The sequence below is a fragment of the Symphalangus syndactylus genome, chromosome 7 (assembly GCF_028878055.3).
Source record: "Symphalangus syndactylus isolate Jambi chromosome 7, NHGRI_mSymSyn1-v2.1_pri, whole genome shotgun sequence".
Classification (NCBI taxonomy): Eukaryota; Metazoa; Chordata; class Mammalia; order Primates; family Hylobatidae; genus Symphalangus; species Symphalangus syndactylus.
The window spans coordinates 83,667,816-83,691,631 of NC_072429.2; the positions used below are offsets into that span (position 1 = coordinate 83,667,816).

A 23,816-nucleotide genomic window follows, 5' to 3' on the forward strand; every position below is an offset into this window, starting at 1 on the left:
GAGGAAGTCAAATGGCCTCTGTTTGCAGATGACATGATTGTATATTTAGAAAACCCCATCGTCTCAGCCCCAAATCTCCTTAAGCTGATAAGCAACTTCAGCAAAGTCTCAAGATACAAAATCAGTGTGCAAAAATCACAAGCATTCCCATACACCAATAACAGACAGAGCCAAATCATGAGTGGGCTCCCATTCACAATCGCTACTAAGAGAATAAAATACCTAGGAATCCAACTTACAAGGGACGTGAAGGACCTCTTCAAGGAGAACTATAAACCACTGCTCAAGGAAATAAGAGAGGACACAAACAAATAGACAAATATTCCATGCTCATGGATAGGAAGAATCAATATCATGAACATGGCCATACTGCCCAAAGTAATTTATAGGTTCAATGCCATCCCCATCAAGCTACCAATGACTTTCTTCACAGAATTGGAAAAAACTACTTTAAACTTCATATGGAACCAAAAAAGAGCCTGAATAGCCAAGACAATCCTAAGCAAAAATAACAAAGCTGGAGGCATCATGCTACCTGACTTCAAAGTAAACTACAAGGCTACAGTAACCAAAACAGCATGATACTGGTACCAAAACAGATATATAAGCCAATGGAACAGAACAGAGGCCTCAGAAATAACACCACACATCTACAACCATCTGATCTTTGACAAACCTGACACAAACAAGCAATGGGGAAAAGATTCTCTATTTAATAAATGATGTTGGAAAACTGGCTAGCCATATGCAGAAAACTGAAACTGGAGCCCTTCCTTACACCTTATACAAAAATCAACTCAAGATGGGTGAAAGACTTAAAAGTAAGACCTAAAACCATAAAAATCCTAGAAAAGAACCTGGGCAATACCATTCAGGACAAAGGCATGGGCAAAGACTTCATGTCTAAAACACCAAAAGCAATGGCAACAAAAGTCAAAATTGACCAGTGGAATCTAATTAAACTAAAGAGCTTCTTCACAGCAAAAGAAACTATCATCAGAATGAACAGGCAGCCTACAGAATGGGAGAAAATCTTTGCAATCTACCCATCTGACAAAGAGCTCATATCCAGGATCTACAAAGAACTTAAACAAATTTACAAGAAAAAACAAACAACCCCATCAAAAAGTGGGCAAAGGATATGAACAGACACTTCTCAAAATAAGACTTTTATGCAGCCAACAAACATATGAAAAAATGCTCATCATCACTGGTCATTAGAGAAATGTGAATCAAAACCACAATGAGATACCATCTCACACCAGTTACAATGGCGATCATTAAAAAGTCAGGAAACAACAGAGGCTGGAGAGGATATGGAGAAATAGGAATGCTTTTATACTGTTGGTGGGAGTTTAAATTAGTTCAACCATTGTGGAAGACTGTGGTGATTCCTCAAGGATCTAGAACTAGAAATACCATTTGACCCAGCAATCCCATTACTGGCTATATACCCAAAGGAATATAAATCATTCTACGATAAAGACACATGCAGACGTATGTTTATTGTGGCACTATTCACAATAGCAAAGACTTCGAACCAACCCAAATATCCATCAATGATAGACTGGATAAAGAAAACGTGGCACAAATACACCGTGGAATACTATGCAGCCATTAAAAAGGATGAGTTCATGTCCTTTGCAGGGACATGGATGAAGCTGGAAACTATCATTCTCAGCAAACTATCACAATAACAGAAAACCAAACGCCACATGTTCCCACTCGTAAGTGGGAGTTGAACAAGGAGAACACATGGACACAGGGAGGGGAACATCACACAGTGGGGCCTGTTCAGGGTTGTGGGGCTAGGGGAGGGATAGCATTAACAGATATACCTAATGTAGGTGACGGGTTGATGGTTGCAGCAAACCACCATGGCACGTGTATACCTATGTAACAAAACTGCACATTCTGCACATGTACCCCAGAACTTAAGGTATATATATAGATAGATTAGATATATAGATATAGATATAGATATAGATATAGATATAGATATAGATATAGATATAGATAAATTCCTTCTTAGTTTTCTCTAACAATCCAAGCATTAAAAAAAAATCCCTGTTAGAACTGCTTTTGCTGTATTCCATAGATTTTGTTATATTGTTTCCATTTTCATTTGTTAAGATATTTTTCAATTTCCCTTTATATTTTTTCATTGATTGATTAGTTGTTTAAGAGCATGTTTTTTGGTTTTAAATTTCCATGTATTTGCGAATATTCTGTAGTTTCTCTTGTTAATGACTTTGGTCAGAAAGGATACTTGTAATTATCTCAGTCTTTTAGAATTTGTTATGATTTGTTTTTTGGCATCATATATAATCTAACCTGGAGAATGTTCTGTGTGCAATTGAGAGACGTGTGTATTCTTCTACTGTTGGATGGATGTTAGGTTTGTTTGATCTAGAGTATAGTTTAAGTTTGATATTTTCTTATTTACTGTCTCTACATTCTGTCCGTTACTGAAAGTGGGCTGTTGTCCGTTACTGAAAGTGGGCTGTTTTCCATTACTGAAAGTGGGCTGTTGAAATCCCCTACTATTGTTGTATTACTGTTTATCTCTTCCTTCAGATTTATTAATGTTTTCTTTATATATTTAGGTGCTGCAATATTGGGTTCACACATATTTACAACTGTTGTATTTCATGTTGCTGAATTGACCCTTTTATTATTATCTAGTGACCTTTGTATCTTTTTATAGTTTTTGACTTAAAATCTATTTAATCTGATATATGAATAGCCACTCCTGCTTTCTTTTGTTTTCTATTTGCAAGGAGTATCATTTTCCATTCTTTCATTTTCAGTCTATGTCCTTACAGGTGAAGCAAGCCTCTTACAGGCAGCATAAGTTGAGTGTTTTTAAAAATCAATTTAACTACTTTGCCTTTTTATTGGAGAACTTAATCCACTTACATTCAGGGTTATCGTTCATAGGTAAGTAGTTAATACTGTCATTTTGTTGTTTTCTAGTTGTTTCGTAGATATTTTCTTCCTTTCTTTCTATCTTCTTTTGTGGCTAAATTATGTTGTCTAGTGGTATGTTTTGATTCCTTGCCTTTTTATGTATCTGCTATAGGTTTTTGCTTTGTTGTTACCATGAGGCTTACAAAAAAATATCTTACAATGCGGTATTTTAAGCTGATAACAACTTTGATCGCAAAAAAAACAAACAAAAACCTAACAACAAAAAAGCCTCTATGCTTTTATTCCAGTCCCCTCCTCACATTTTGAATATTTGATGTCACAAGTTTTATCTTTTTATATTGTCTCTTGGTTAAAAATTATGGCAGCTATTATGATTTTTAATAGTTTTGTCTTTTAACTTTTACACAAAATCCAGAATACTTCAATTCTGTGATGATGCTGCATAAATTGCTTATATCTTTAGTCAGTGTACTTACTTTTAAGTGAGTTTTAGACTTTCAGATTGTTTTGTGTTACTCCTTAGCATCCTTTTTTTTTTTTTTTTTTTTTTGAGCTTGAAGACTTCCCTTTACCATTTCTTGTAAAACAGTTCTGGTAGTCATGAACTCCCTCATCGTCTGTTTTTCTGGAACAGGCTTTGTCTCTTCTTCATTTCTGAAGGACAGCTTTGTGAGGTTTGGTATTCTTGGCTGGCAGGGTTTCTTTCAGCACTTTGAGCACTGAGGCAGGCCAGAAGCTTGGGGCAGATGTGGCCAGCACAGGAGTGGTACAGTCTGAAGCCAAAGTTCACGGAGATATCCGTGGTGTTGTAAGCTGTCCAGAGCCCTGGACTGCTGACATCAGCCTGGCATTGGTGCAGCCCAGAGATTGAGTTTGCCTTGAAAGCCTGAAGCCTGGGGTTACGTGATCCTGCTTGGCACCAGGCTGGATCTAGAGCTTCAGTCCATGGGTACTAGCCTGGAACATGGGGTTGTGGTGGTTTCACCAGTGTTGGGTTTTACTTTGGCAATCCTAGCATTGGAGCTAAAGGGATGGTGTCTCTCTCCTTGCTGTGCTTCCTAGGGTTGAGGGAGGGATGACGGGGTAATATAAAACTGCCCTTCTTACCCTCTTCAATGTGACTTTTCTTATTATTGTGCTGCAACCATATAGTGTAATCTCTCATATGGCTTATTTAGCTCTTGTGAAGGTATGTTATAGTATGGATACTTGTTCAAATTGATGTTTCTGCTGGGGAAAATTGCTGAAGAGTCCTACTCTGCCATCTTGCTCCATCCCTTCCTAAATAAATCATTGTTTTAATTTCACCAGTAAAGACTGACTGTCCTCACTTACGAGTCCGTAAGTTTCCTCTTACATCTTAATATTTTTGTGAAAGTGAGGATATACTTTCTGATGTTCCTTTTACAACCTAAAGTACAATTACTGAAGTAACATACTATTGGTGCAGCCCAGAGATTGAGTTTGCCTTGAAAGCCTGAAGCCTGGGGTTACGTGATCCTGCTTGGCACCAGGCTGGATCTAGAGCTTCAGTCCATGGGTACTAGCCTGGAACATGGGGTTGTGGTGGTTTCACCAGTGTTGGGTTTTACTTTCTACAAATAGTAGAAAGCTTGGGGAAAAGGTTAATATAGTCTAGAGTAAAACTTGCCCAGTATGCAACCACAGAGAACCACTGTCAACAATTTTTGGTATTTCCCATTTCTTGCAACTTTTTATAGCTGAGATCAAATGTTTATTATTCCTACTTATTAATGTTATTATTATTATTTTTGAGGCAGAGTCTCTGTCACCCAGGCGGGAATGCAGTGGTGAGATCTTGGCTTACTGCAACCTCCACCACCCAGGCTGAAGCGAGTCTCCTGCCTCAGCCACCCAAGTAGCTGGAATTATAGGCGTGAACCACCACGCCTGGGTAATTTTTGTATTTTGGTAGAGATGGGGTTTCATCGTGTTGGCCAGGCTGGTTTTGAAGTCATGGCCCCAAGTGATCCACCCGCCTCAGTCTCTGAAAGTGCTGTGATTGTAGGCATGAGCCACTGCACCCAACCTATTTTTCCAAATTGTAAACATGATTTATAATGTCTTCACAATTTTGATCTTTCATATTACCCAGAATTAACCATTCTTATTAGCAGGTATATAATTTTTTATGTTTTTTTCCTATTTCATACAACAAATATGTGTTCACAAATGTGTGCCCCATTGTTCTTTATTTTAGTAGCTTCCAGATTATAGTTATCAGAAAAAGTCAGAGAAATGGGCACTTCCACACTTTTCACACTGCGAAGAGTGTTTGGAAGCACCTACCTGAGCCTTGAGGATTGGTGATACAAAAGCCATAAAAGGCTTCAGGGAGTAGCTGGGAGCTGACCTAGGAACTCTGGGACTCAAAAGTCAGATGTCATCAATATATATAAGATTTAAGAATTTAAGGTTATATTACACCTCTACTTAGAACAACATTCAGACACCTACAAGATCCTGCCTAGTCTGGCCCTCCTTCCTCTCCCACCTCGTCTATGCACTCCCTCTTAGATGACTCCAGTCTCACTGACTCTCTTTCAGCACTCTCACATGCCCTCTCCTCCCGCCTCAGGGCTGCTGCACAGGTGTTTCCTGCTGCCTGAAATGGACTTTTGCATGTGTGTGAACACACACACACACACCACCACCACCACTGCACCACACATACACAAACACACAACTGGCCACTTCTCCAAACCATCTGGTGTCAGGTTTTTTTTCCTTCTTTTAGATGTTTTTGTAGGCAGAACAGTGGTCCCTCAAAGATGTTCATGTCCTAATTCCCAGGACCTGTGAATATGTTCAGTTACATAGGAAAGGGGAACTAAGGTCAAAGTTGCTAATCAGCTGATTTTAAGATAGGGAGATTTTTCTTTCTTTCTTTTTTTTTTTTTTTTTTTGAGACAGAGTCTTGCTCTGTCACCTAGGTTGAAGTGCAGTGGTATGATCTCAGCTCACTGCAACCTCCGCCTCTTGGGTTCAAGCAATTCTCCTGTTTCAGCCTCCCAAGTAGCTGGGACTAAAGGTGCCTGCCACCATGCCCAGCTAATTTTTGTATTTTTAGTAGAGACGGGGTTTCACCGTATTGGTCAGGCTGATCTCGAACTCCTGACCTCAAATGATCTACCCGCCTCGACCTCCTAAAGTGCTGGGATTACAAGCATGAGCCACCGCACCCGGCCAAGATGTGGAGATTTTTCCTGGAATATCTGGCTGTGCCTGTTGTAATCAAAAAGTTCTTAAAAGTGGAAGAAGGAAGGAGAGAGTGAGAACCAAAGAGATAGAAGCTTGAAAATGACCTTTCTGCTGTTGGAAGAAGGGGTCATGAGCCAGGAAGTGTGATAGCCACTAGAAGCTGGAAAGTCAAAGAAATCGATTGTTCCTTAGAGCATCTAGAAGGAGCACAGCCTTATCAATATTTTGATTTTAGCTCAGTGAGATCCATTTTGGACTTCTGATCTATAGAACTATAAGATAATAAATTTGTGCTACTATTCAGCCATAAAAAAAGAAGGAAATCCTGTCAGTTTTTGACACCATAGATGAACCTGGAGGATATTTTGCTAAGCAAATAAGCCAGGCACAGAAAGACACATGATCTCATATATAGAATCTAAAATAGTCAAATTCATAGAATCTAAGAATGGGATGGTGGTTACCAGGAGCTTGGGGAGATGTTGGTCAAAGGATACAAAATTTCAGTTAGACAAGAATAAATTTGAGAAATCTAACAGGCATCATGGTGTCTATAGTTAATAACAATGTATTGCATTCTTGAAAATTGCTAAGAAAATAGAATTTGAGTGTTCTCACCACAAAAAAAATGATCAGTATGTGAGATAATGCATGTTAACTGGCTTGCTTTAGCCATTCCACAGTGTATACATATTTCAAAACAACATTTTGTAAACAATAAATATATATAATTTTTAATTGCCAATTTTATTTAAAAATTTTGTTTTGTCCTAAACAACTACATTTCTGATCATTTGTGACAGTTAACAATGGAAACTAGGGGAATACAGTGCATACAGATGCTTTCCTGACTGTTCCTTAATCTAAAGTGACTAAAGTAGGTTCCTGCTTATTCTCCTTCTCAGCTACCTGGGTTTTTGCCTTACTATCCTTTATCACAATATGGAATTATATATTCCTTTGTTTGCCCATGTTTCGCTCTAGGCCAGGGACTGTCTTCTGTGTTACCAATGCTGACCCAGCCAGTCCATTATAAGCTTTCAACAAATAGCTATCAGTTTTGAGTCAAGTGAGAGGACATTCCTAGTCAGCAAGACAGTATATGTTATATGTCAGAGCCAAGAGGCAGAGAAACAAATACAAAAACAAATGTATTTGAGAGGCTATAAATCAGATGACTGTTGTATGAAGAGAATATTGGATTGCAGGCAGATTTACAGGCCTAAACTAGGTTAGAGGAGGGGACAATAAGAAATGGAGAGATTCTGGTGACTTCACATTGTGGAAGTGACAGAACCTGGTGCTGAGTCTATGGGAATAGGAAAGTGGAAATGACAGAACCTGGTGCCGAGTCTATGGGAATAGTCAAGTGGAAGTGACAGAACCTGGTGCTGAGTCTATGGGAATAGGAAAGTGGAAATGACAGAACCTGGTGCTGAGTCCATGGGAATAGGAAAAATTATCAATGACTGCCATATTGCTGGCTTGGTAAACGGAGTAGATAGTGGTGATTTTCACTTAGAAGTTATCAAAAGGGAGAAAGAATTGAGAGGAATGGTAAATTCAATTCTGGACATGAATAAGATGCCTGTGGGACATCCTAGAGTAGGTCTCTGGCAGCCTACTGGAATTATAGGTTTGGAACCCAAGATAAAGTTGAGGGCTTCCTGTTTGACTTGGATATGGTTGATTTATGAAGTTTATGTAAGGAAAATGGTTTTTAGCAGAAAGAGGAACAAGAATGGAACTCTGAAACACTAGTAGTTCAGTAGCAGAGGGCAGAAGAAAGGGAAAATAAGAGAAAAGCCTGAGGGTATGGTAACACCAAGACCAGGGAATGATGTTTTAGGGAAGAGGGAGTAGCCAACTAGTGTTGAGTTCTACAGAGGATGCAATAGGACTTTATAGTGTCCACTGGTTTTAGTAACAGAGGTAATTAATGTTCCAGAAAACATTTTGGGCTTTTAGACAGTTTATACTAAAGAATGACTGGAGCAGGGCATAATAACCGTTTTTAAGTCCTTTACTTAATGTTGTCAAATTACAAAAAGATGAAATTAGTTTTCAGTGCAATAGCAGCATAGGATTGTGACCAACCATCTCACAGCATCAGAAGTAGCATGGTATCTCTGAGTTTATGTCCTGACTTTATAATATTTAATGCCCTTGGGCAAGTTACTCAGCCTTGGTTTCCTCATTTGCAAAAATGGGACAATAATATTACCTACCTGCTGTGGTTATGATTAAAGAAGTTATCAAAATGAGTTTTTACTTTTAAAGCACTTAAACAGCATCTGGCACACAGTAAATGCTACATTGAAGTGTTTGTTGGATAAATGACAGATACATAGGGATATGGTTACATACATGTATACATACATACATAAAATAAATGTTGGGTATTCTAATTTTTTCATATTTTGCAAATTTGAAAAGTAATGAATAGTACCTTTTTTTCAGTCAACTTCATATATGTAATTTACATATATTAAAATGCTCCTGGCCGGGCACAGTGGCTCACGCCTGTAATCCCAACACTTTGGGAGGCCGAGCAGGCAAATCAGTTGAGGTCAGGAGTTCGAGACCAGCCTGGCCAACATGGTGAAACCCCATCTCTACTAAAAATAAAAAAATTAGCTGGGCCTGGTGGTGGGTGCCTGTAATCCAGCTACTCAGGAGGCTTAGGCAGGAGAATTGCTTGGACCCAGGAGGTGAATGTTGCAGTGAGTGGAGATAAGCCACTGCACTCCAGCCTGAGCGACAGGAAGAGACTCCATCTCAATCAATCAATCAATAAAATGCTCCTATTTTAAGCGAACAGTTAAATTAGTTTTGATAAATACTTGTACCTGAATGACCATCACCTCAACCAGATGTGGAACATTCCCATCACCCAAACAGTTCCCTTTTCCCTCCTCCCAGTCAGCCCTCAACTTCATCCTCGATCCCAAGCAACCATTGCTGTGCTTTCTTTCCTGTGAATTAGAATACTCTTTTCTAGAGTTTCATGTCAGTGAAATTGTACCATATGTACTCTGTGCTTAGCTTCTTTCACTTGGCATGTTTTTGAGATTCATTCATGTTGTTGCGTGTACCAGCGGTTCATTCCTTCCACTCCCTGAGTGGTATTTTGTTTTATGGATGTACCACACTTTGCTTGTGAATACATTTACTCTACTAAATGTATAGTTTTGGCTGTTATGAATTCGTGTATAAGCCTTCGTATAGACACATTTTTAATGTTTTAATGTGTATTCCTTTGATTATTATTCCTTTATTAACTCATTAAAAGTTTGAAAACTTTTTCAAGAATGTTAACTTGTTTTGTTTTTGTGAGTTCTATCTTTTGTCAATGTTTTATTTTGTGGTTTTTATATTTTCTTTTATATGTTTTAATTATTGAGATAGTCAAATCGTTTTATTTCTTCTATATATGTAACATTTATAAGTTCCCATGAAGGAAATTTTTGACATTTTGCTGTATGTGCATGTATGTTTGTCTATGTGTGTGCCCAGGAATTTTGGGGGTTTTAATCAGTTTTGAGAATGGGCTGTTGGGCAGTTATGAAGATAGCTAACATGAAAGTTGGGGTAAACTCAAATCATAGTTCATATTCACTATAATTTCTTCAGGATTTTTTAGATTATTTTAAAATCCATGTGCATTCTAGTAGATTCGGTCTAGTACATTTTTCTTGAATATGACAAGTCTAGGTTCCTGACACCATTTGTTATCCTTTAGGCAATGAAGTTTTGTGTATAATGTAGTTTTCTGATTAGCATACGTTTATCTCTTTGTTTTTCTTTGTTTGTTTGTCTTTCTTTCTTTTTTTTCTTGCTTTTTTTGAGACGGAGTCTCACTCTGTCACCCAGGCTGGAGTGCATTGGTGCAATCTCGGCTCACCGCAACCTCTGCCGCCCAGGTTCAAGCGATTCTCCTGCCTCAGCCTCCCGAGTAGCTGGGATTACAAGCGCCTGCCACCACGCCTGGCTAATTTTTGTACTTTTAGTAGAGACAGGGTTTCACCATCTTGGCCAGGCTGATCTTCAACTCCTGACCTCATGATCCACCCGCCTCAGCCTCCCAAAGTGCTGGGATTACAGGCATGAGCCACTGTGCCTGGCCCTGTTTTTTTTGTTTTTTTTTTCTAATTTTTAAAATTTTTGTAGAATTTAATACAACGCCCGGCTATGCCAGACACTCTTCTGTTTCAAATATTATACTCATTTAATCCTCAAATCTTCATAGTTATCTTACAGATGAAGAATTTGAGGCTAAGTAGCTTGCCCTGAGCCACACAGCTAATAAGTAGGGTCTACCTCAGAGCCCATGTTCCTAAGCTTTATGCTGTGTTACTGACAGGGCGAGGTTAAAATATGGAGGCCGGGCATGGTGGCTCACATCTGTAATCCCAGCATTTTGAGAGGCCGAGGCGGGTGGATCGTGAGGTCAGGAGTTTGAGACCAGCTTGGCCAACATAGTGAAACCCCCTCTCTACTAAAAATACAAAAATTAACCAGGTGTGGTGGCATGCACCTGTAGTCCCAGCTACTCGGGGGGCTGAGGCAGGAGAATCGCTTGCACCCGGGAGGCAGAGGTTGCAGTGAGCTGAGATTGTGCCACTGCACTCCAGCTAGAACAACAGAGCAAGACTCTTGTCTCAAAAAAAAAAAAAAAAAATGGAGGTGCAAATCTCAGTAGTAGAATAGCAGATTCATACTTAATCTTTATCCTGTTTTAGGAAGTTAATACTTAAGAGAATTATTATTTTTTTCTTTTTTTCCTTTTTGAGACAGGGTCTCACTCTGTCACCCAGGCTAGAGTGCAGTGGTGCAGTCATGGCCCACTGCAGCCTCAACCTCCTGGGTTCCATTGATCCTCCAACTTTAGCCTCTCAAATAGCTGGGACTGCAGGCATGTACCAACTTGTCTGGCTAATTTTTTTAATTTTTTTTGTAGAGATGGGGAGCTCTCTCTGTTACCCGGGCTGGTCTCGAACTACTGGGCGCAAGCAATCCTCACACCTCAGTCTCTCAAAGTGCTAGGATTACAGGCATGAGCCACTGCATCGGCCAAGAGAATTTTCAAAGTATGCAATTGAAAATGTAGGCAAGCAGTCTCTAGATCTTAATAATTTATAGGTTTCTGAGGTTCAGCATTATTGTCCTAGTTAAATAGGCACTTTATCAAATATCTTTTTTCATTTGAGTCATCTTTGATGATTTCTATTGGTAAGACAATAGAAATGAATTTCCTTTTTTAAAAGTTTATATATACAAAGTTTATTAAAAATTTTTTTTTAAATTTAAAGCTTATGCATTTCAAAAATATCATATACAGTAGCAGTTAGTTTGGAGTGACAAGACAACCCCTGAAGATTTTTTAAGGAGAGATTTCCTTGTGGTAGAGTAGTGACTGGGAATTGAAACATGTGGCTTCTGGAGGGAGCGCTTTGCGTCTTTAAAGTAAGTTATTTATTCTTTTACATTTAATTTCCTTATTGATTTGGTAGCCCCTACAGACCCATTGAAAACACATAGTGGCCTCCTCCAGGAACTATTTCCTCCCACCTTAAGTAATCTCTCATTTTTCTATCTCTTATAACATTTTGTCTACTTTAGGTACTATTTCATTTTTTAAACCTCATTCTATATATAAAGTGTTGGTCACAATCCCAGAGCTTTGGACATGTATGCAATTTTTTGTTGCTGTTTATTATTTTTCAATAATAAGTGGAAATTAAGATCTTTCTGTTTTTTCAGGCCATTTTATACACTTTATATGAAATTTCCTGTAGACCATTGTTATTTGAATTGCTTCTTCAATGCAGTTATATAACTTGGAAACTTTTGGCTGTGCACCAAATTTATTTAAAGTCATTTGAAATTATATAAGTCCATTTGAAAATGTTTTACCACAAATGTATTTATGAATATGCAGTTAATGCTAAATTCCACCTTGATCATTCATTAGCTTTGTGAATCTCTTTCCAATATAACAGGGAGAACACTAAAGCTGCCATGAGCATTAAATTAGATAATGTCTCTGTAAGATTCTATTACAGAATTATCCTGTTACTGGCTTATAAAAGTAAGAATCCTCTTAATTGTGGATTGAAATAAAACATTCTGCATTAACATCTAAAGATATAAGTTATCTTTAACAGTGTTTAAAATTAGCTAATAATTAGTCCAAACCTCATCATGAAATAGATCAACATAAAGTACTATGTGGCTCAGTTGAAAGCAAGTTCTTTCAGTTTTTATTTTAATTCTCATTAAAATACTCCATAGGCAATTTTGGACCATCAGTTGGGGTCCTTCCCATCTTATTTTCAAGTGGAACTGATTGGTTTTATATAGTACTTCTGTTGTACATTTTTTATTTTGGGATTCTGGCCTGCTTCACCGTAGTGTTCGTTTCTGAATCACAGTAGCTAAACTATTGAGTGCACATGTATTGACTTTTGTGATTCTGGAAGACAGCAAGTAAAGTACCCCGCTTTGCAGGTGAAGAACCTGAAAGACAGGATGTTTCCTATTATTGTTTTGATATTAGCCTTTTTAATACAACATCATGGTCCATCAGAAGAACAACCCTGAGCCAATGAGCCTCAGCTAATCCTAACTCAAATAAAGCTACCACATAATGTCTCTCCCTATCCAGAGTTAACACCGGGTCTTAGTGGACTCATTTGTTCAAATGAAGGGATGTGGCCTCATGATTATTAAAGCCATTTTTAGCACTTATGGACTACCTATCTCAGCTTTCCTGGTTCATTTGTCTTGAGCACCTCTTAGAAGCATTGCAAACTTTAATTTTGTTCCACCTATAGACATTGCTTTGTCCACCTTTGGTTGTCATATTTTTAGATCAGGATTTAATATTCGGAGGGGAGATCTAATTCTTTCAGAGGAATATTTTTGTTTTTTTTTCTGTAAACTGAGTTAATGTGATACAATTAGATGCTTCCTTTATGGCTGTATAGGTAAAATCCTATGAGAGTAAATGTAGCCTTTTAAAGTAAATGTGATTAAGAAATGCATATACTTATTCAACAGTTACAGTGGCAAGCATGGGTTGGGAATGGTGACTTGCTTTGCTTTCCACCTACCCCTTGTCTGTACCCAGGCAACTGTCCAGGGCTGGAGGAAAATGCAAAATAATGCTGATAGGTCTCACTTGAAATTCATGATCACCAACTACAAAGGGGCCAGTAGTGCTGTCCAGCATTCCTTCCATGCTACCTATTGTCTTGCTTTTTATATGAGTATTTTGTACTTTCTCCTCTCCTCTCAACCATTAATAGCTCCTGTCCTTTCTCCCCCATCCCAGTGCTGATAAGAGAATAAAAATGAACCAGAAGGAAATGTCTAACCTTTCTCCCTACCTGGTCTACTAATGTACCTATATCTGTACCCAGGTACTCTGCTGGACTTCAGTTATTAATATGCCCTGTTATTATCTAAGGACGATCCTCACTTACTGAATTCACACCCTGCCTTGCCTACTTATGGCCATCGCTAGCAGTCGTCCCTTCTCTCTTCTGCATTGTTAATGATTCCTCTTTCTTCTTTACCAGATCGTTCCTATCATCATACTCACATGTTGAAATAGCTCCCATCATTAAAAGGAAAAAAAACTTCCTGGAGACCCCACAGTTCCCTAAAAATATTGCCCCATTTCTCCTTACCTCTTTGCAGCAGAACTCTTCAAGAGTTGTCTACTCTAGCTTTCTTTCCATTCTTTCTTGAAATTTCTCCATTAAGACTTTCAGCCCCACCTCTCTGCCAAAACAGCTCTGATCAAAGTCACCCATGATCTTTCCAAAGGCAAATCACTGATCAGTTCTCACTAACTTGCTCTGACAGCAGTACTTGATATGGTCACACTTTCTTACACTCTCTTCCCTTGGATTCCAAGACCCCACACTTTCTGATTTTTTTCTGACTTCAGTGGCAGGTTGCTCCCTCATTTCCTGGACCTTAAACTGCCCCAGAGTTGGTTCTTAACCTTCCCTTATATGCTCACCTCCTATGTCAAACTAGTGGATTCCATCTTGTGGTATAAAATGTCTATTCGCTGAAGACTACTGAATTTATATCTCTAGCTTGGATCTCTCCCCTAAGTCACACACTCTCATGTCCAGTGGTCTTGATTTCTCCCTGTGGATATCAGAAGGTCCAAGGCCAGTTTCTTTATTTCCAGTGCCCCAAACTGGTTCCTTCTGTAGTATACCTTATCTGTAATTGCTCTTATCAAAAACTGAAGTCATTTCTGATTCCTCTCTAGGACCTGCTGCTTGCCATACCTTCAAAATATATCCAGAATCTTACCATTTTTCACCATCTTCATAGCTACCCCTCCATCCAAGCCACTACCATCTCCTGCATGGATTATTGCCATCGCCTTCTTGTTGGTCTCCTTTCCTGTCTTTATCTCCTTTTTCCATTTTCCCTCTCATTCTGCCACACTGGCCTGCCTGCCTCTCCTTGAAGAAGCTAAGCACCCCTCACACTTCAGAGCCTTCGTGCTTGCTGCTTCCTCTGCCCAGAATGCTCTACCACCAAACATTCACAGGCGTCTCCTAATCCATTCAAATGTTCAAATGTCACCTTGTCAGAGAGCTCTTTCCCTGAAAATCCTATTTGATATAGCACCTTCTTCTTGCCTGCATTCTCTGCAAACATAAGTATTTGTATATTATTAACTTCCCTCTCTTCTTTGAGGGCAGGGTCTTTGTTCTGTCACATCTGTATCTTTAAGACCCAGAACCAAGCCTGGAACATTTTGGTGTTAAATGAATGGAGGAAGGACTTAGGGAGGCCGAGGCGGGCGGATCATGAGGTCAGGAGATCGAGACCATCCTGGCTAACACGGTGAAACCCCGTCTCTACTAAAAATACAAGAAATTAGCCGGGCGAGATGGCGGGCGCCTGTAGTCCCAGCTACTCGGGAGGCTGAGGCAGGAGAATGGCGTGAACCCCGGGGGGCGGAGCCTGCAGTGAGCCGAGATCGCGCCACTGCACTCCAGCCTGGGCAACAGTGAGACTCTGTCTCAAAAAAAAAAAATAAATAAATAAATAAATAGTCTTTCTTTCTTTCTTTCTTTCTTTTTCTTTCCTTCCTTCCTTCCTTCCTTCCTTCCTTCCTTCCTTCCTTCCTTCCTTCCTTCCTTCCTTCCTTCCTTCCTTCCTTCCTTCCTTTCTTTCTTTCTTTCTTTCTTTCTTTCTTTCTTTCTTTCTTTCTCTCTTTCTCTCTTTCTTTCTTTCTTTCTTTCCCTCTCTGGCCCAGGCTACAATCTACTCGGCTTGCTGCTGCCCGCGCCACAGACTGCCTGGGACTGCCGGGGCGCGCCACCGCTGCCTGCCTTTTCTCCTTTGGATGCAGGCACGCGTTCGCCATCTTGGCCACGCTGGTCGCCAGCTCCTCACGCCGAGTGCTCTGCCCGCCTCAGCCTCCCGAGGTACTGGGACTACAGACGGAGTCTTGCTCACCCAGTGCTTGGTGTTGCCCGGGCTGGAGTGCGGTGGCGTGGTCTGGCCTCGCGGCAGCCTCTACCCCCCGGCCGCCTGCCTTGGCCTGCCAGGGTGCTGGGATTGCAGCCCCTGCCCGGCCACCGCCCCATCTGGAAGGTGGGGAGCGCCTCTGCCCGGCCGCCCCGTCTGGGAGGTGAGGAGCACCTCTGCCTGGCCGCCCCGTCTGGGAAGTGAGGAGCGCCTCTGCCCGGCCACCCACCGTCTGGGAAGTGAGGAGCGCCTCTGCCCGGCCACCCACCGTCTGGGAAGTGAGGAGCGCCTCTGCCCAGCCGCCCCGTCTGGGAAGTGAGGAGCGCCTCTGCCCGGCCACCCACCGTCTGGGAAGTGAGGAGCGCCTCTGCCCGGCCACCCACCGTCTGGGAAGTGAGGAGCGCCTCTGCCCGGCCACCCATCGTCTGGGAAGTGAGGAGCACTTCTGCCCGGCCACCCATCGTCTGGGAAGTGAGGAGCGCCTCTGCCCGGCCACCCTGTCTGGGAAGTGAGGAGCGCCTCTGCCCGGCCACCCCGTCTGGGAAGTGAGGAGCACCTCTGCCCGGCCACCCATCGTCTGGGAAGTGAGGAGCGCCTCTGCCCGGCCACCCATCGTCTGGGAGGTGAGGAGCGCCTCTGCCCGGCCGCCCCGTCCGGGAGGAAGTGAGGAGCGCCTCTGCCCGGCCGCCCCGTCCGGGAAGAGATGCGGAGCGCCTCTGCCCGGACGCCCCATCCGGGAAGAAGTGAGGAGCGCCTCTGCCCGGCCGCTCCATCCGGGAAGAAGTGAGCAGCGCCTCTGCCCGGCCACCCATCGTCTGGGAAGTGAGGAGCGCCTCTGCCCGGCCACCCACCGTCTGGGAAGTGAGGAGCGCCTCTGCCCGGCCGCCCCGTCTGGGAAGTGAGGAGCGCCTCTGCCCGGCCACCCCGTCCGGGAAGAAGTGAGGAGCGCCTCTGCCCGGCCACCCCGTCCGGGAAGAAGTGAGGAGCGCCTCTGCCCGGCCGCCCCGTCCGGGAAGAAGTGAGGAGCGCCTCTGCCCGGCCACCCCGTCTGGGAAGTGAGGAGCGCCTCTGCCCGGCCACCCATCATCTGGGAAGTGAGGAGCGCCTCTGCCCGGCCACCCACCGTCTGGGAAGTGAGGAGCGCCTCTGCCCGGCCACCCATCGTCTGGGAAGTGAGGAGCGCCTCTGCCCGGCCACCCATCGTCTGGGAAGTGAGGAGCGCCTCTGCCCGGCCACCCTGTCTGGGAAGTGAGGAGCGCCTCTGCCCGGCCACCCCGTCTGGGAAGTGAGGAGCGCCTCTGCCCGGCCACCCACCGTCTGGGAAGTGAGGAGCGCCTCTGCCCGGCCGCCCCGTCTGGGAAGTGAGGAGCGCCTCTGCCCGGCCACCCACCGTCTGGGAAGAAGTGAGGGGCGCCTCTGCCCGGCCGCCCTGTCCGGGAAGAAGTGAGGAGCGCCTCTGCCCGGCCGCCCCGTCCGGGAAGAAGTGAGGAGCGCCTCTGCCCGGCCACCCCGTCTGGGAAGTGAGGAGCGCCTCTGCCCGGCCGCCCCGTCTGGGAAGAAATGAGGAGCGCCTCTGCCCGGCCGCCCCTTCCGGGAAGAAGTGAGGAGCGCCTCTGCCCGGCTGCCCCGTCTGGGAAGTGAGGAGCGCCTCTGCCCGGCCACCCACCGTCTGGGAAGTGAGGAGCGCCTCTGCCCGGCCGCCCCGTCTGGGAAGTGAGGAGCGCCTCTGCCCGGCCACCCATCATCTGGGAAGTGAGGAGCGCCTCTGCCCGGCCACCCACCGTCTGGGAAGTGAGGAGCGCCTCTGCCCGGCCACCCACCGTCTGGGAAGTGAGGAGCGCCTCTGCCCGGCCACCCACCGTCTGGGAAGTGAGGAGCGCTTCTGCCCGGCCACCCATCGTCTGGGAAGTGAGGAGCGCCTCTGCCCGGCCACCCTGTCTGGGAAGTGAGGAGCGCCTCTGCCCGGCCACCCCGTCTGGGAAGTGAGGAGCGCCTCTGCCCGGCCACCCATCATCTGGGAAGTGAGGAGCGCCTCTGCCCGGCCACCCACCGTCTGGGAAGTGAGGAGCGCCTCTGCCCGGCCACCCATCGTCTGGGAAGTGAGGAGCGCTTCTGCCCGGCCACCCATCGTCTGGGAAGTGAGGAGCGCCTCTGCCCGGCCACCCTGTCTGGGAAGTGAGGAGCGCCTCTGCCCGGCCACCCCGTCTGGGAAGTGAGGAGCGCCTCTGCCCGGCCACCCACCGTCTGGGAGGTGAGGAGCGCCTCTGCCCGGCCGCCCCGTCTGGGAAGTGAGGAGCGCCTCTGCCCGGCCACCCCGTCCGGGAAGAAGTGAGGAGCGCCTCTGCCCGGCCGCCCCGTCTGGGAAGAAGTGAGGAGCGCCTCTGCCCGGCCGCCCCGTCCGGGAAGAAGTGAGGAGCGCCTCTGCCCGGCCACCCCGTCTGGGAAGTGAGGAGCGCCTCTGCCCGGCCGCCCCGTCTGGGAAGAAATGAGGAGCGCCTCTGCCCGGGCGCCCCGTCCGGGAAGAAGTGAGGAGCGCCTCTGCCCGGCCGCCCCTTCCGGGAAGAAGTGAGGAGCACCTCTGCCCGGCCGCCCCGTCTGGGAAGTGAGGAGTGCCTCTGCCCGGTCACCCACCGTCTGGGAAGTGAGGAGCGCCTCTGCCCGGCTGCCCCGTCTGGGAAGTGAGGAGCGCCTCTGCCCGGCCACCCACCATCTGGGAAGTGAGGAGCGCCTCTGCCCGGCCACCCACCGTCTGGGAAGTGAGGAGCGCCTCTGCCCGGCCACCCACTGTCTGGGAAGTGAGGAGCGCCTCTGCCCGGCCGCCCCGTCTGGGAAGTGAGGAGCGCCTCTGCCCGGCCACCCACCGTCTGGGAAGTGAGGAGCGCCTCTGCCCGGCCGCCCCGTCTGGGAAGTGAGGAGCGCCTCTGCCCGGCCACCCATCGTCTGGGAAGTGAGGAGCGCCTCTGCCCGGCCACCCATCGTCTGGGAAGTGAGGAGCGCCTCTGCCTGGCCTCCCATCGTCTGGGAGGTGAGGAGCGCCTCTGCCCGGCCGCCCCGTCCGGGAGGAAGTGAGGAGCGCCTCTGCCCGGCCGCCCCGTCCGGGAAGAAGTGAGGAGCGCCTCTGCCCGGCCGCCCCATCCGGGAAGAAGTGAGGAGCGCCTCTGCCCGGCCGCCCCGTCCGGGAAGAAGTGAGGAGCGCCTCTGCCCGGCCGCCCCGTCTGGGAAGTGAGGAGCGCCTCTGCCCGGCCACCCATCATCTGGGAAGTGAGGAGCGCCTCTGCCCGGCCACCCACCGTCTGGGAAGTGAGGAGCGCCTCTGCCCGGCCGCCCCGTCTGGGAAGTGAGGAGCGCCTCTGCCCGGGCGCCCCGTCCGGGAAGAAGTGAGGAGCGCCTCTGCCCGGCCGCCCCATCTGGGAGGTGAGGAGCGCCTCTGCCCGGCCACCCATCGTCTGGGAGGTGAGGAGCGCCTCTGCCTGGCCACCCATCGTCTGGGAGGTGAGGAGCGCCTCTGCCCGGCCACCCATCGTCTGGAAAGTGAGGAGCGCCTCTGCCCGGCTGCCCCATCTGGGAAGTGAGGAGCGCCTCTGCCCGGCCGCCCATCGTCTGGGAAGTGAGGAGCGCCTCTGCCCGGCCACCCATCGTCTGGGAAGTGGGGAGCGCCTCTGCCCGACCACCCATCGTCTGGGAAGTGAGGAGCGCCTCTGCCCGGCCACCTATCGTCTGGGAAGAAGTGAGGAGCGTCTCTGCCTGGCCGCCCCGTCTGGGAAGTGAGGAGCCCCTCTGCCCGGCCGCCCCGTGTCTGGGTAGAAGTGAGGAGCTCCTCTGCCTGGCCGCTCCGTCTGGGAGGTCTACCACGGAGGCCAGAAGCAATGTGGGGGCTGGACGTGGTGGCTCACGCCTGTGGTCCCGGCACTCTGGGGGGCGAGGCTGGTTGATCACTTCGGGCTAGGAGTTCGAGACCAGTCTGGCCAACTTGGCGAAACATGAAGAATACAACAGACAAACCAACCAACCAACTCAATGACATCAAAACAGGTCTACCCTGGAGTCATACTCTAATTTTTTCTATTTTCCTCCCTTTCTGATCCTTTATCCCACTTTCTTTTTCTTCCTCTTCCTTCTCCCTCTTCTTTGTCAAATAGAGGATTGAGTTATTATCACTGATCCATATAAAGTCCCTCTCTCATTTATTTTAACTCCCACCCCCATTTCTATTCCCCGACTTCCCATGTGCAACCTTCCTAGTATGTTTGATACGCATCTCTTTGTTTGTATGTATTTTTAGAAAATGTTTATTGTTTTTGTATACAAAAAAAATTAATAAAGATTAAAAAAAAAAAAAAAAAAAAATGAATGGAGGAAGGTAGTGGTGATAGTGGTGGTGGCGGTGGTGGAGATTCATGGTACGATTCTGTTAGGTATTAAAGCCCCAAATTAGTTTTTAAAGAATTCACACACAACTTTTTTCAAACACTATATAAAACAAGGTAAGTCTGTATACACACAAACTTTAACCAATCTTAAACACAGTCTTACCCACCATCCGTTTCAGCCTGTATTTGATGATGAGGCTGACTAGCCAACATTTAAGTAATCACTATGCAGTAGACATTGTGCTAAGATTATCCAGTTTAATTCCCACAATACTCCTTTCAGTATATGTTATACCATTTTATGAAAAAGGAAATGAGGCTTAGTGAGCTTACGGTGAGGCCAGCTGAAGATAGGAAGTGGCAGCCCTAGGATTGGATCTCAGTGTGTTTAGCTTCAGAACTTAAGAATGATGGGACTGGCTGGGTGCCATGGCTCACGCCTGTAATCTCAGCACTTTGGGAGGTCGAGGTGGGGGTCAGGAGCTCGAGACCAGCCTGGCCAACATGGTGAAACCCCGTCTCTACTAAAAATACAAAAATTAGCCAGGCATGGTGGTACACACCTGTAGTCCCAGCTACTTGGGAGGCTGAGGCAGGAAAATCGCTAGAATCCGGGTGGTGGAGGTTGCAGTGAGCCAAGATCACACCACTGCACTCTAGCTTGGGCAAGAGAGGGAGACTCTGTCTCAAAAAAAAAAAAGAATGATGGGACTTTCTAAAATAAAAGCCTCCTGGAGATTCTTTTACATATGATCTGTACATGTTAGCCGTTTATATGTTTACATACTTAAATAGTAAAGTATTTGAGAAATAATGTTTAGTTTTAGAAACTAGGGGTTAAATGTTGTGATTGTTAAGCAGTATTAAATATAAATGATAAACAAGACACCTTTTTAAAACTTTAAGCTAAAAATTAAATCTCATGGCACTTTGCCTAATGACCTAAGCTAGATCTTGTGGTCTGGTTCATACAAACATGTTCTGATACCAAAACCAGTGTGCTGTTGCTATGGCTGTGAATGCTTTTGTGTGTGAGTACATAGATACTAATAACACAGAGCCATGGCTTGGAGTTCTCTAGAGACAGGAAAGTGAGAAATGAAACCTCAGCTTCAGATTTGTACCGTTAACTTTGCAGTCGTGTATTACTCTTCATAAAAACAGCTTCGAAGTCAAGAGTAAAAATTCTATGAAGGTAGATAAAACAAGAAGGGAATTGCTAAGTACAAGGGAAGAAGGTATCAATGAAACAAACCATGGCTAGTCCTGCTGTTAATTTTCTGGTTCTCTAGAAGGGACAGTGCCAAGTTAGAGTTGGAGAACAAAGAGCCCCACTCTCCTGCTTTTCCTTCTTCTGCCACATCCTGCTTATTCTCCTGGTCCACTGAGGCATGAATCCCCTTCCTGAGGAAGACCTGAATGATGGAACAGTAGTAACCTGGGGGTTTTGGTGGCACATACAAAAAAATGGGTCTGAGAGAACTGACATTTCTCTTAAGATCCCAAATGCCTGTACAGTGAGTATAGCTGTCGGTGGCACCTTCTCCAGGGGGAAGGCAGGTCCAGATTACAAACACTGTGCTGAGTTAGGTTTTTACAGAATCAAGAAAGTAGTGATGCTCTCTGGGAGGGCTGTTAGCAATTATGCCAAGCTGGGAGAGCTGTTAGCAATTATGCGAAGCTAAATCCTGTTCATTTAGGTATTTTAGATAATGTGCTGAAAATTGTCAGTAGAGACACAAATATTTGTAACTACCATGAATCTTAAAATGTGGCTCCACATTCAAAATAGGCTATTGTCTAATCCACTCTGAAAGCTTCTTTGAGGTTCTCTTTGTTCTTTTGGGAACAAACATCAAAAAAGTGAATTGGAACTAATCGGAGGAATTGTTCAGTGTTATTGAATTCATAACATGATAGCATATATTGTTTTGGTTGATCTTATCTAATGTGAATGCAACTACCAAGTTTTTGTATAATAGTTGCTAGTGCAATCTTGAGCTATTGATTCTGATTTCTTGCTTTGTGTTAGGACGGCATGATTCATTCCTCTGTTTTCATTATGAGTTTAAAAATGTAGATATTTATTTCAAGGTATTAGAAGTGTGCGTATAGTTCAGAATTTCCAAGTGTCTTAATTACCAACATAAATTGCTGAGATGTAATTCTTTAAAATTTTAAAAAATAAGTAATGCATCTTTAGATGAGACCATTTATGAACAGAGAAATAAGATAGGAGGTGACATGGATAGGCAATTAGTAGCTCCTCCTCAGGATTAGTTCATAAGGTGACACAAAGTATTCTTATTGTGTTCTTTTATTTTTGCAGGCTTTGTGTCATGACCTGAATTTCTTTTTCTGTTCCAACACCTGCTAGCTTTTAAATGGAGTAATGTCTTTGGTATTCGCAGTGTTTGCGAGATGCTTTGAACATGCTCAGCTATTGTCCCCAAGCAACTGACTGGGTCACATTCGAGACTGGCCTTGCTGTGGACTCAGTAATCAGCCCTTTTTGGCTTTAAAATATGACTTGCCCTTTACTTCACTGTTCTCGTTGTCTTTGCTAAACAGGCTGCTGATACTTTGGCTGTGAGGCAAAAAAGGAGAATTTATGATATCACCAATGTCCTAGAGGGAATTGACTTGATTGAAAAAAAGTCAAAAAACAGTATCCAGTGGAAGTAAGTTACAAACCAGCACCCTCTTCTGAAACCTTTATTTTTCTTCTCAATGCTCTGTAAAATTTGACCTTCCCAATGTTTCTCTCTCCCAAATCCTCTATTTCAGCCAGGCCCCTCAGCTTTTCCTGAGCACACCTCTCTGGGCCTCCTTGTCACTCCTGTGTTGGGTGTTCCCTTGCTCTCTTGGATGTTGAGTTTTCACTCTTAAAGTTCAAATCTTACTTTCTCCCTCAAGCTATTACTCATTTGGCACACATTGCATACTGTCCTCTATTAATCTCTTCCTAACTCTTTACCCATCCTTGAGAGCAAGAACTTAACTTTCACAGGAATTTGTACTTTGTAAATAGTAATTGATTGAAATGCATGTTGTCATTAATTGTGGCCTGGTTATACGTTTGAATGTAACAATTTCTGTTCTTCTAATGTGTCCCCTTTGACCATAGTTTTTGTTTTGTTTTGTTTTAGCCAAAATTCCACCAAAACATTAAAAAGTTGTAATTTATTTTACCAGCACCTCAGTCACATCCTGAGACTGCTAGGTGTGACTGCTGAGCACACTGTTATGGTACCCAGTCACCAACCAGTCTGGCCTTCCAGATGACAAAAAAACACTGTAGGGAAGATTGAGAATTTTTGTAATTTGGTTGTTCTTGTCAATAAATTTTCTAAGCAAGAGGTATGATGTTTAAAATTTTTAAGGATTTTAGTGCTTGATTTTAAGAGTGTAAAGACTTCTGTCTTGAATATGTTACTAAATAAGTCAGTTTTATTACAGTAAAAATTAAGTGATATTAACCTAAATCTGATACTGAGGATATTAATTCTCATATGTTTTTAAGAGGTGTAGGTGCTGGCTGTAATACTAAAGAAGTCATAGATAGATTAAGATATCTTAAAGCTGAAATTGAAGATCTAGAACTGAAGGAAAGAGAACTTGATCAGCAGAAGTTGTGGCTACAGCAAAGCATCAAAAATGTGATGGACGATTCCATTAATAATAGATATCCTTTTAAATAAGTTATGCATATACGTATAGCTTTGGAATATGTATGTATAAATTATTTCAGTCTGAAGATCATTCACTTTGTTTTTAGACAGT

General features: G+C 44.4%; 1 protein-coding gene across 2 annotated transcripts in view; it reads left to right on the plus strand.

Annotated features, from left to right (window-relative positions):
* The window catches only part of E2F5 (E2F transcription factor 5), a 52,130-nt gene that overhangs the window by 16,935 nt on the left and 11,379 nt on the right, over positions 1–23,816 (plus strand). For both annotated transcript variants that reach the window (XM_055286663.2, XM_055286664.2), the window contains exons 2-3: positions 22,605–22,714; positions 23,557–23,718. In XM_055286663.2, the coding sequence (XP_055142638.1) occupies positions 22,605–22,714; positions 23,557–23,718 (272 nt within the window). The remainder of the gene's footprint in view (positions 1–22,604; positions 22,715–23,556; positions 23,719–23,816) is intronic.